The following is an 11,199-nucleotide window of genomic DNA, read 5'->3' on the forward strand; positions in this document are numbered from 1 at the left end:
ACGAGATATATCAAGAAAACACAAAAACCCTCAATTTTTTAAGGGTTTTCAACCCTTTGAACCGTTTTTGAGAATCAATGGCAAATTTCTAAATTCATGGATTTACTCCTTTTACATTTATGCCAAGTTTTATTAAAATCAGAATTCTCGAGTTTGCAAGGTTCCGTAGTGAGATGAGATCATAGCCGAGTGCAATTACACTATTATCACGCGTGTATATTATCTATGAATAACGTAACGGCGAATCTACTTCGAGCTCTTGCTGTTTCTAGTCTTTTGTTTTTCTGCCTATTACTTTTGTTTCTTATGCACTAGTTTATCAAACAATCATGTTTCTCGTCATGTTTTTTTTGTCTGTTTCAGAGTTCATTATCTGTTATCTCCTCAGTTTTGATAAAATGACGCGCAAAGAGGCAAAAACAGAAATTAAAAAGCGCATAAAAGATTACTTGAATTGCAAGTACGCATGTACTTAATAAGCAAACAAGCCGATGCATACGTACTTGCAATCATAAACGTGCTAATTTTTTACGTTACATTTTATTGCGTTGCTCATAAAAATCTATATATTTATCTTTGCAGATCAACGATAAAAGGTCAGATACAGTTTAGTTTTGCACAATGCAGTTTCGCGGGCTGACATAGAAGACATGCGTTTCTAGAAAATCTTATCTTCGAATGTGGTGACTCGTCAGTTTTAATATAACTGGTATTTAATATTTATACTAGAATTACGATATAATTTATTGAGAGAAGAATAAGCTCTGGTCGGGTAAGTTTCACATTTACATGTAAGGTTCATCAACTTATAATATGACGAGTCATCGCGGGGAAAATGTTTTTATACCTCTTCGGTTTTATGCCTGCTGCAGAATGACTTCATTGGCGTCTGCTTTGTATAAGTGTTTCAAGAACAAGGCGTTACGACGAGGAAAGCTCGGGCACGATTGGTTCTCGCGTAATACAAGGTTTCAGATACTGCTCAAGAAACGCCGCGTGTTTGAAAATAATGATTTAATTTCTATGTTTGCGGGAAATAATTGGTTCGTTCTTGTTAGTTGAACTTGTTGCAAGCCTCGTCTTTTCTCTTTCTTTTTTTCCTTTTGACCTACGACGGAGAGAGAAACTGATGAAACAGAGATTTGCTGTAAAGAAATACGAGCTCATTTAAGTGAGTTCAACGCTCGCTTTCGGCGGGCGTTACATAAATCTTCTAAAATATACAGTGACGAAAATAAGGAAAGGGACCGTTATCCCACGAGATCGAGTTTCTCGATCTCGATATATCGCGGTGAACGCTCCCGTTGGCGCTCCCCGGGGCCCGCGAAGGGTCCTGAGAACAAAGCGTTACGATAATCGCCGCCGAAGAGATTTGAAGTGGGCCGGCTGGCGGACCGCGGGGCCCGCGTGTGTATGTGTGTATTTCCTGAATGAAAATCCATAACCGGACGGGCGACGCAACGCGGTCTCCTTTCATTCCGGCCAGCACACTCTCGGTTTCATTTTCTGCAAAAGGTTCCCGGTCGCAACTCGCTGCGCACGGCTGCGAGGCCTGTGGCGTGCGGGAAAGGTTCTCTCCCCCCCCCCCCCCTCCGGGTTTCGTTGGGGTCTTACACCCCACCCTTTCACCGCGTTCACCGCCACCTGTACAGGTCGACCGAGACTGGAGAATGGGACCAGGACCGCCGCCGCCGCCGCCGCCGCCGTCGCCGCCGGTTCTCCAAGTTAAAAAGGAATGGTAGTGAGAGTCCGAGAGGCAGCGGAAGCGGGAGGGTAGGAATGGGTTTCACGAACGGCTGTCGCGGTTCTTGAGTGCGCTCGCTCGCTCGCTCGTACGTTTGCGCGCGCGTTCGCGCGCGCGGCCACTTTAATGTGAAAGTAAGTCTTACAGTTGACCGAAAACTGCGTGCCCGTCGTCGTGCTCTCGTCGACTATCCGCGACCGACGTGCCATGCCGTAGCGCGCGCGCTGTTCCGTCCGATCGTGCGATGTGCACACCCGTACGGCTCCAATCGACCGATACCGCGGTCAGCGCGCTGTAAAAGAAAAAAAAGGGACGAAAGAGAGAGAGAGAGAGGGAGAGTAAAGAAGAAAACTGAAAAGAAAAAGGGGAGATCCGCTCTCTGATCGCATCGCTAATTAATTCCCATATCGACGCGCGAGTTGACTCATCCACGGTGCGCAACGCAATATCTCATTTGCCGCTCGACGTACGCCACACGACTTTCTATACACTTGTCCGACGCTCTTTCGTCATAGTCAATCTTTCCGACCGCGTCAGCTGTCCCACACGTTGCGTCCGCACTTTTGAAGGATTCGATCTAAAAGACGACGCATGGGAGTAGTGACGTTATAGCATCGAGGCCACAAGAGGAAGCAAGGAAAAGGAGAGAAGGGATGATCCCTTTTCAATCGTACAGCGAATAAAAGTTGGCGGCGGTGAAATAAGGTGAAGCCGTCCCGATTAAATTCGATTAAATTTACATTTCCTTCCTCGCGCGCAGCAACGAAAACAGTGTTTCACGTGGCATTTCCGCAATCTTGTTATAGTTTTTCGCTTTTGAAAGAACAGCGGAGGGAAGCGCGCGCGAACATCGAAATTATCTTTCCGTCCCGAGCTCAAGAACTCCATTTAAACATACAGAAAGGTGTGTGACTGGTGTGACGTGACAAAACGTAACAATAATTTTTTCTCATATTACTTTTGAGGCTGAAAATTGGTTGGCGAGACATTCGCGTTGACATTTTCAACGGATATGCCACTTTCATTCGGTATGCTCGCTGTGACGCGTCCGTGCGGAAAAGTTTAAGTGTTTCGCGCACGCATAAATATACGCGCGGGGTCCTTGTCCTTGAAGTAATGCGTGGACGAGTGGATCTCGCTGCGTAGACGCGTAATCCCTCAGTCGCTCAGACAAACCCTTGCGACATTATGTGACAAATCGATCGGAGTGCACATGCAACGCGATAGATGAGCGCGGATCGGAAGTTAAATGTATATCCACGCATTCGAAGAGGCTGAACAGAACGGACGAGAGGAAGGAAGGAAGGAGGGTCAGAAGCGCACGTCCGCCCTTCGCCGTGCTTCCTGACACCGGGGGGACCCGATTGTGAAGTTTCGAACGAAGTTTTCCCTACGTGTACCTGTTCCACGTGTAGCTATGCGCCTACGCCTTCAAACGTAGTCGAGTCAATCCGAGGCTCTTTTTTTTTTTTAACTGACAATTCGCAAGATATTAATTATGAAACGGACGGTGTTCGTTATCGCGTGCGTTTTGGGCTTCGTCTTAGCGGGAAGTCCTAGGCTACCTCGAACATCCGCCGATCAGCGTGGCACGCGTAGCGCAAGCCACAACAGCACCGGCGGGACAACGGTGCAGCAGTCCTCTCGCAATCTGCAACGAAATAGGTGAGAATTTCGCGAGGAGGACCCACGATGTCCCCTCCGTTCCGATATTTCTTCCCCTCTCCTCTCGTTTCTTCTCCCCGAAGAGGAACGCGAGGAGATCACTCTCGCTTTCTTTCCTTCGCATGTCTTCCCCTTTTCTTTTTACGCGAGGAATAAAGTATAAAATGAACCGTAATAACAGGTCTCTTATAGACGGGAGAACCGAACAGTTAACCGCCTCGTTACGTAAACCGAGTCGATCATACTCCCAAAGCTTGCCGATACTCCGCTTACGAAACTTTCCATTTAGTTTGCGAATGTATTCATAATCGTGCATCACGCGATGCTCCGTAGCCTCACGTTAATGACACTAAATGCGATGTATCTTCCGTGGAACGGCCGAGAGCCGTTGGCAAATGTTTGATTCGCGGCACCATAATGAGTCCTTTTCATTTAACGTAATAACGAGCAGGATAATTGAGTAATCCTTTCCAACGATGAAATTATAATGTGACCGCTAATTCGTTTACCAACGGTAAACCTGTTAACGGACATTCATTCGGTAACAGTCAGCTAAAGGATACCAAAAGAATGTTTACACGATTTGATAAACGAATGGGTAAATATACGCCGAAGATGTAAAATGAAACGAAGATGATGAATATTATTTGTTGTAGAGAGCAATATCTTTTCAACGTCTTCGAAGTAATAGTGTCGACTTTGGAGTCCAAGTTACAGCGAATCGAGAATTTAGATAAGGCGGTGGAGCATTTGATGAGAAGAGTAGAGGCTTTAGATTCACGTGTGAACGATAACATTGACAAGACAGATGCGGTCATTACTAAGCTTAGGACGTTAGATTTGAAGCTTTTCAATGCGTATCCTATCATTTCCACGGAGACAGCAACGAGGATTGCCGAAAGTAAGGGCGGAAGTCATACGGAAGATAGTAAGTATACGTAAACTTCACGGAGCTGTTGCCACTTGCACTTATCTAGCCGATCTCGATTTCTTCTTTTGCACGCGAAATACAAAAAAAAATTGTATCACACTGTTTTAAGATATTTATGAGTTATTGAAACATAAATTCCATAATTAAGTAAGGTATAAGTTAGGAAGATAATTCGGACTGATTATTTCAAAACAAAATCGTATTTTACTTTCGCCACATTATGAAAATATTAGTTTGAAATAGAGCGGTATTACAGTATTCAATTAAAAACGTTATAGCCCCTTTGATACGTGTGATTCATCACGATCAGACTGAACAAGCTCCAGGAACCCTTGGCGAGAAATTGGTTTCTCTGGATCAGAAAGTTTCCGACATTGATCACAAGCTTGTCAATCTTAAGAATCAACTCGACAACAATTTCCTACAAAACGATGACATAAACGCCGAGGCGAGTGAAAAGAAGCCGGTCAGTATGAGCGTCATCGAGATCACCAAGGCTATGAGTAACGAGGTGATGAACCATATGACGCTTGAGATTGGGAATCTTAAGCAAGCGACAAGTAACATGGATCGAAAGCTTCAATTCCACATGAACCTAATGTCGGATAATATCGGAGCGATGTACAATATGATTAGTGACGTGCACGAGGCTATTGTCGAGAAAAATTACGAGAACAATCGGCATAATCGCCCCAATGTTACTACGACCGAGGCCCCGACGAAACAAAGTAAAATCGATCGTCTTGCCGAACAAATGTATCCGATGCTTACCGTCTCTGAAAAGATGGACCAAGTTTGGAATGTAGTGGTAAGTTTTTTTGAATAAGAAAAGCGTATCAGAAATTCGGCAAATGAATATTGGTAAAAAAATGTACATTATAATTAATGAATTACTTCAAAAATAATGTAGTGTGTTAATTTGACCAACGTTAGATGGGAACCAAGAGCTCAGTGGACGACCTACTGCCAAAATCCGACGAATTACTTACTCAAACTCAGAGGCAGGAGAGAGCGATCAGCGAGATTCACGCCGATCTAAGATCCAAAACAAATAAGATCATTGAAAATCTTGAGGGCGTCGAAAGCCGCTTGAGGAAGCAGGAGGACGACGTGGCCACTCTCGCGCAACGCCCGATTCCGGCTGAATTGTTACTGGATCCGACAATCGATCGACTCGTTGAATATGATCCAAGCAGGTAAAAACATTCTTACGTCAAATAACTTTTAGAATAATTATCGAGGATTAGGTGATGACTATAATACAATGACAATATGCATAAACAATAGTTTTTGTAGCGTTTAATTTAAGGGGGACGGGTTAAGTAAACGGTTGTTTTTTTATGCTGGATCGAGTGATGGTCACATTTGATCGGGATCAATAAAGTAGAATAATTGGCGAGGCTGGAGAGATCGAACTCTTCAAGTCCTGCGCGGCCAATTACGAAACTAAAAATAAAAATCGTGAATGTCGATAATGTCAACATTCACGATTTTTATGTTATATGTAAACTCTATTTTTTTTTTGCATTACCATTAGCGGTACTTCATATAACATATGATTTAGAAATACATCTAAAAAGATGTCCTATTTCAAATGGCCTATGCGTACATCATTTGGGGTGCGATCCCTTGACGCTACATATGCTTTGAAGCATTTGAGTGACCAATCAGAACAAAGAATTTTACGAATTGGCCAATCATAAAATGTTTCGAAGCGTTTGTAGTATCAAGTAGATCACGCCTTTGTACTATCATGCAATGTAGTAGCCACTTTTCCTTACGTCCAATACCATTTTAAGTCAGGACGTATTGACAACACATTGCATATACATTGCACATATTTTTTAAATCTCTTTTTGTGCTACGCCGCGCAGAATAAAAGAGATAAAAATTATTAGCTTAGCTTAGCTTGTATTAAAATATAAATTAGTACATATACTGTTTATTCTTAAAAAAATTCTGTATATTGCTCTAATCAAATGCAGACATGGATATAATTATATTTGTATGCAATATTACAATTTCAATTGGTGTATTATAATGTACCCTCTCTCGTGTACACCCAAGCACACGCACATTATAATATATACTGTAATTATATACTTATGGACTTATAACGTTTAAAATTATGTTCGTATGGATAAACATCAGTAACATTTTTTTCACAACACATGCTTTTAATATTTTGTTATAATTATAGTCAACTTATGGCCTCCGGTAGTAAATTAAAAATATCAAGCCTATAGCAATCACCTTTGGCATTTTTTTTGTAAATAGACAGCTCACGATTTATGCCTCTGGCAACAAGTTAAAAATTAGCTCATGATAATCGCTTCTAGCATTTTTCTTGCAAATAGTCAGCTCCCGATAAACGCCTTTAACATTTTTTTAAAACTAACCAGCTCACGATTTACACCTCTGACATTTTTTAAAAACTAGCCAGCTCACGATAAACAAATTTTATACGTAATTACGTTGCAATAATCTTATATGCTTATCCCTTTTTACGAATACAGATTAGGAATATAACGTACAACTACAAAATTCACAATTAAAACGAAGTTACAATTGCATACTTACAAGTCTGTCCCAACTCAGTGCGCAAGAGTCGCGAGCATTTTTCTTGCAAATAGCCAACTCTCACGACAAGCGCCTCTAACATTTTTTTAAAACTAACTCACGATAAACAAATTTTATATGTAATCACGTTGCAACAATCTTATATGCTTATCTCTTTTTACGAATACAGATTAGGAATTAACGTGCAACTACAAAATTTACAATTAAAACAAAGTTAAGGTTATCACACAATGCCAGGCAACAGGCAATAGGAATAGAAAATAAAGAAAGAGAGAAAGAGAGAAGAAGATCCTTTCTCTCTTTCTCTCTTTCATTATTTCTGTTCCTATTGCCTGTTGCCTGGCATTGTGTTTAGGCCCTTACAGTTGTATACTTACAAGTCTGTCCCAACTCACTGCGCAAAAGTCGCGAGCAGAATGCACTTGGATTTTACTTCTCTGTCCACTGCTGCTATCTCGATAGAGTGAGACGGAGAATAAACAAAAAGTATAGGCGTTTTGTCTAACCCTTTTTTGTTTATTTACTGTTTTTATTAAAACAGTGCGCGGCGGAGAGATATAGGTGCGATGGCTCGGAGGCCGAGTCGTCGATCGCCTATATGCATAGGTTTGTTTTTTATTCCTAAAAGAAGCAATGCGAAAATTATTTTTATAATTAATTTCTGTCTTTTTAGTATGACTATTATTTTTTTATATCTAACAGAAATTTTACAAAAGAAAGGAAATTAGTATATAGAAACATATATGGACATATTTTATAAATATTTATGTATGTTTTTATATGACACATTTTTTCCCAGGCAGTTAAAGTTAAAAATTAAAATTTAAAATTAACAATATTAAAAGTTACAATTATTAACTTTTTAACTTTTCTATTAACTTTTAAATTTTAATAAAATATTTAATATTTAATATTTAATTGATTTCATAGAATTGTAAATCCTTCTCGAAAATTAAAGTATATTAGACAATAACAAACGGTGGCTAACTACAATTTTATGTAAAAAACGAAAAAAATTATAAAATTATACGTACAATAAGCCTTCCTCTTTTTGAAATTCATCCAGCAAAGCCACTTGTTCTGCTGTTCTCAATTCTTTTGTGTTCTCGAAGCTGTCGTATACCTGCACTCAGCACGTCTTTGTAGGTCAGCACATTTAGACTTCAAATTTCGATTTAAAATTGTGGAAACACATTCTTCAGATGATAAACTAATTTTCTAAGTAAAGAAAAGAACCGTCAAAATATTTGAATTTACTTGACTCTTTCCCCTTAAAAAGTAGTGCGACGATGGATTGCATAATTTAATTGTTTCCTAATAAAAACTTTCGCTACAAATCTCTCCGAGTGATCGAAAGTACTTTCCATAATGCAGCCGAAGAAACATCTCGAATGCGAATTAATCCTTATGTCATTTACTCCAAGATACGTTAGCGTAACCGAAGATTTTGTAACGGAGATGCCCATGTCTACGCTATCCACTGTTTCGCCGCCCTTGTCAACTACAACATCGATATCGTCCGTCGCTTCACCCTCGAACAATCCCACAAGCTCCACGACTCCCATGACGGCAACGTCCTCGAGTACCGTGAGATCAAATAGCAGAAATCGAGGAGTGATATTCCCGAGTGTTAAAAACAAACCGAGTTTAGCAAACTCTACTTTCGCAAGCGACATATTAATCAATTATAAAGATATCAAGGTATTTTAATATTTCATACCGTTTTCCTTTTCGAAAGTATCGATCGTCTCGAAGTTGCTAAAGTGTGCGATTATGAAAAGAAAAGATATTCCGATATATATTTTTTAATTTAATTTGGTACATCACAGATATTAAATATCAGATGTTTCGCGAGATTTATGTTAGAGAGCGGAGGAGAAAACGATCTTTCGATATTTGAATATCTGGATATAAATAAATATCTAGATTTTTAATTTTCTACTGTTATCCTTTGTATCTCTTGTGAATTTAGGGTTATTCTTGCGTGGATTTATTAAATGGAGGAATGAGAGACAGTGGCGTATATTATCTACAAATACGCGGCACGACGTATTGGTTCCTTAAAGTCTATTGCGAACAAGAAATTGCTGATGGTGGCTGGACGGTGAGCTTATTATCAATATCGAGATATACTAATATAATGACTAAAATAAAAGTCTCATTACGTTATTTATTATGTTATGAGAAGATGGAGTAAGAAATAAAAGAATAATAAGAAATATAATATTATTTAATAATTAATAAGGATTTACAATAAATTTTTATTTAAAGGTTATTCAAAGGAGAGATGATTTTGGAGAACCAAGGGAGAACTTTAACAGAGATTGGGCCGATTATAAAAACGGATTTGGAGATCCCGCTAAAGAATTTTGGCTGGGCAATGAAAACATATATATGTTAACAAATAATGAAGATTATATGCTCAGAGTTGAACTAGAGGACTTCGAAGGTAACAAAAGGTATATGCCTAAATTGCAAATTGATTATCATAACTTGTTAAAGGGTACTAACAACGAATAGCCTTACAGTTTTCATTGACAATAGATTATGCAGATATAAGTTAAAATCGACTGAGTATAATAACAATTTAATTTTAGGTATGCACAGTATTCGCATTTTAAGATTTATTCAGAAGGAGAGTATTATAAATTGGAGATAGATGGATACGAAGGAAACGCCGGAGATTCATTAAACGATCCTTGGTACGGATCAAACAATAGCCCATTCTCGACTTACAACAGGTAAATTACTTCTTGCATAATAAATAAAATAGATGTCTTCTTATATATCATGCAGGGTTGGGTAGTAACTAGTTAAAAAGTTATAATAAAGTTAATAATAAAGTTAAATAATTAATCACTTTTAATTTAATTTAGTTAATTTTAAATGATTTAATTTTTAACTTTAACTAGTTATTTTTGAAACGTATAAACTTTAATTTATTAACTTTTTTCCAAATTGAAAATTTTGTCTGGGTGAAAGAAAAAGAATTGTAAAATAAAAATACATTTTTGCATGAAAAAAAATTTTTTTTTAATCATTTCATGTAATTAATATTATAACTTTATAAATAAAATATTAAATATATTTGATGATCAATACTGTAATTATATTGGTAATCTGACTTAAATAAATTATATAGATTTTTAATTTAATATAAATAAAGCTTTTCAAAATTAACTTTAACTTGAGTTAAATTAACGTAACTTTAACTGAGTTAGGTTTTTATTTATGTAACTTTTAACTAAACTGAATTAATTTTATAATTAGCTTTAATTTAATTTAGTTAAAAAAAATCAACTTCCCTGATATCATGACATGCGAAAGTGTATTTGCTATGAAAATTCATTGTATTTTGAGATATTTATGCTTTTAGGGATAACGACAGATCATCCTTAAATTGTGCTTCGATGCTCAAGGGTGGTTGGTGGTGGAAATCATGCGGGCGTGGTTTAAATGGTCTTTATTTGAATGATCCACAAGACATTACTGCACGACAAGGTATGTCTATAAAATCGCTAATAAAAATATTAAAATAAAACTTACTTTCTATATATTTATTATGAATAAAATAGAGGTTGTAAATTATGAAGGAATTAAAGTTAATTTTCAAATTGTATTAAGGAATAAAAATTATATGCATTATTACTAAAGGTATCGTATGGTTTCGTTGGCGAGGATGGGATTATACTCTAAAACGTGCAATGATGATGATTAAACCAAAAGGTCCATCAACAACGACGACGACAACGACGATATAAACATTGAAATTGTTAAATTTGAAATGTTAACTCCTAAATTTCTTACGCGATTATTAAATAACAGTCTTGCACATAGTACTTAAGACTCAGCTCTCTCGCGGCGCCACATTGGTTGTATGACGTCAAAAGCGAGAAAGAACATGCAATAAATTAGTTGCTAAGTACAGTTTTATTTTTTTAGTTCTGTCCCTTGAAAACATAATAAACTTCCTGAAACCTATAAAACATGCAGCAAACTGAGATTTGTTCGATATGTCACGTAAAAGTATGAGATAATTCTTGCAGTAAAGGTGATGGATTTCTCAGTTGTTGAAAATCGTTATGATATTATCGCCGCGAGAGAACTGAGAATTAAATTATGTATAAACACACTATTAATATGAAATTTTTAAGCACTTTTCAATCATTTTTTCGTTCACTATATCCATTTAACATTTTTAAACGATTGCAATTCAGATTTTGTATTTGACATAGTAAAATAATATTGTATAAAATGTCAATAAAAATTATTTTTTAAT

At 37.6% G+C, this 11,199-nt stretch overlaps 1 protein-coding gene across 1 annotated transcript; it reads left to right on the forward strand.

Moving 5' to 3' along the window:
• Positions 1 to 374: 374 nt before the first annotated feature.
• On the forward strand, positions 375 to 10,847 carry LOC105835250 (angiopoietin-2). The gene is made up of 10 exons (XM_036290220.1): positions 375 to 3,409; positions 4,066 to 4,337; positions 4,619 to 5,148; positions 5,274 to 5,536; positions 8,345 to 8,621; positions 8,893 to 9,024; positions 9,192 to 9,379; positions 9,518 to 9,661; positions 10,297 to 10,421; positions 10,575 to 10,847. Exons 1-10 carry the CDS (start codon positions 3,243 to 3,245, stop codon positions 10,679 to 10,681), a joined length of 2,205 nt encoding a protein of 734 aa, XP_036146113.1. The 5' UTR covers positions 375 to 3,242; the 3' UTR covers positions 10,682 to 10,847.
• The last annotated feature ends 352 nt before the right edge of the window (positions 10,848 to 11,199 follow it).

The sequence above is a fragment of the Monomorium pharaonis genome, chromosome 7 (assembly GCF_013373865.1).
Source record: "Monomorium pharaonis isolate MP-MQ-018 chromosome 7, ASM1337386v2, whole genome shotgun sequence".
In the NCBI taxonomy this organism is placed as follows: Eukaryota; Metazoa; Arthropoda; class Insecta; order Hymenoptera; family Formicidae; genus Monomorium; species Monomorium pharaonis.

What these genes read in the sequence shown, in the direction of transcription:
- LOC105835250 (XM_036290220.1), top strand. Translation starts at nt 3,243, where the DNA reads ATGAAACGGACGGTGTTCGTTATCGCGTGCGTTTTGGGCTTCGTCTTA. An exon ending in TCAATTATAAAGATATCAAG is followed by an intron (nt 8,622 to 8,892) that starts GTATTTTAATAT and finishes TTGTGAATTTAG; the next exon opens with GGTTATTCTTGCGTGGATTT. An exon ending in GACTTCGAAGGTAACAAAAG is followed by an intron (nt 9,380 to 9,517) that starts GTATATGCCTAA and finishes ATTTAATTTTAG; the next exon opens with GTATGCACAGTATTCGCATT.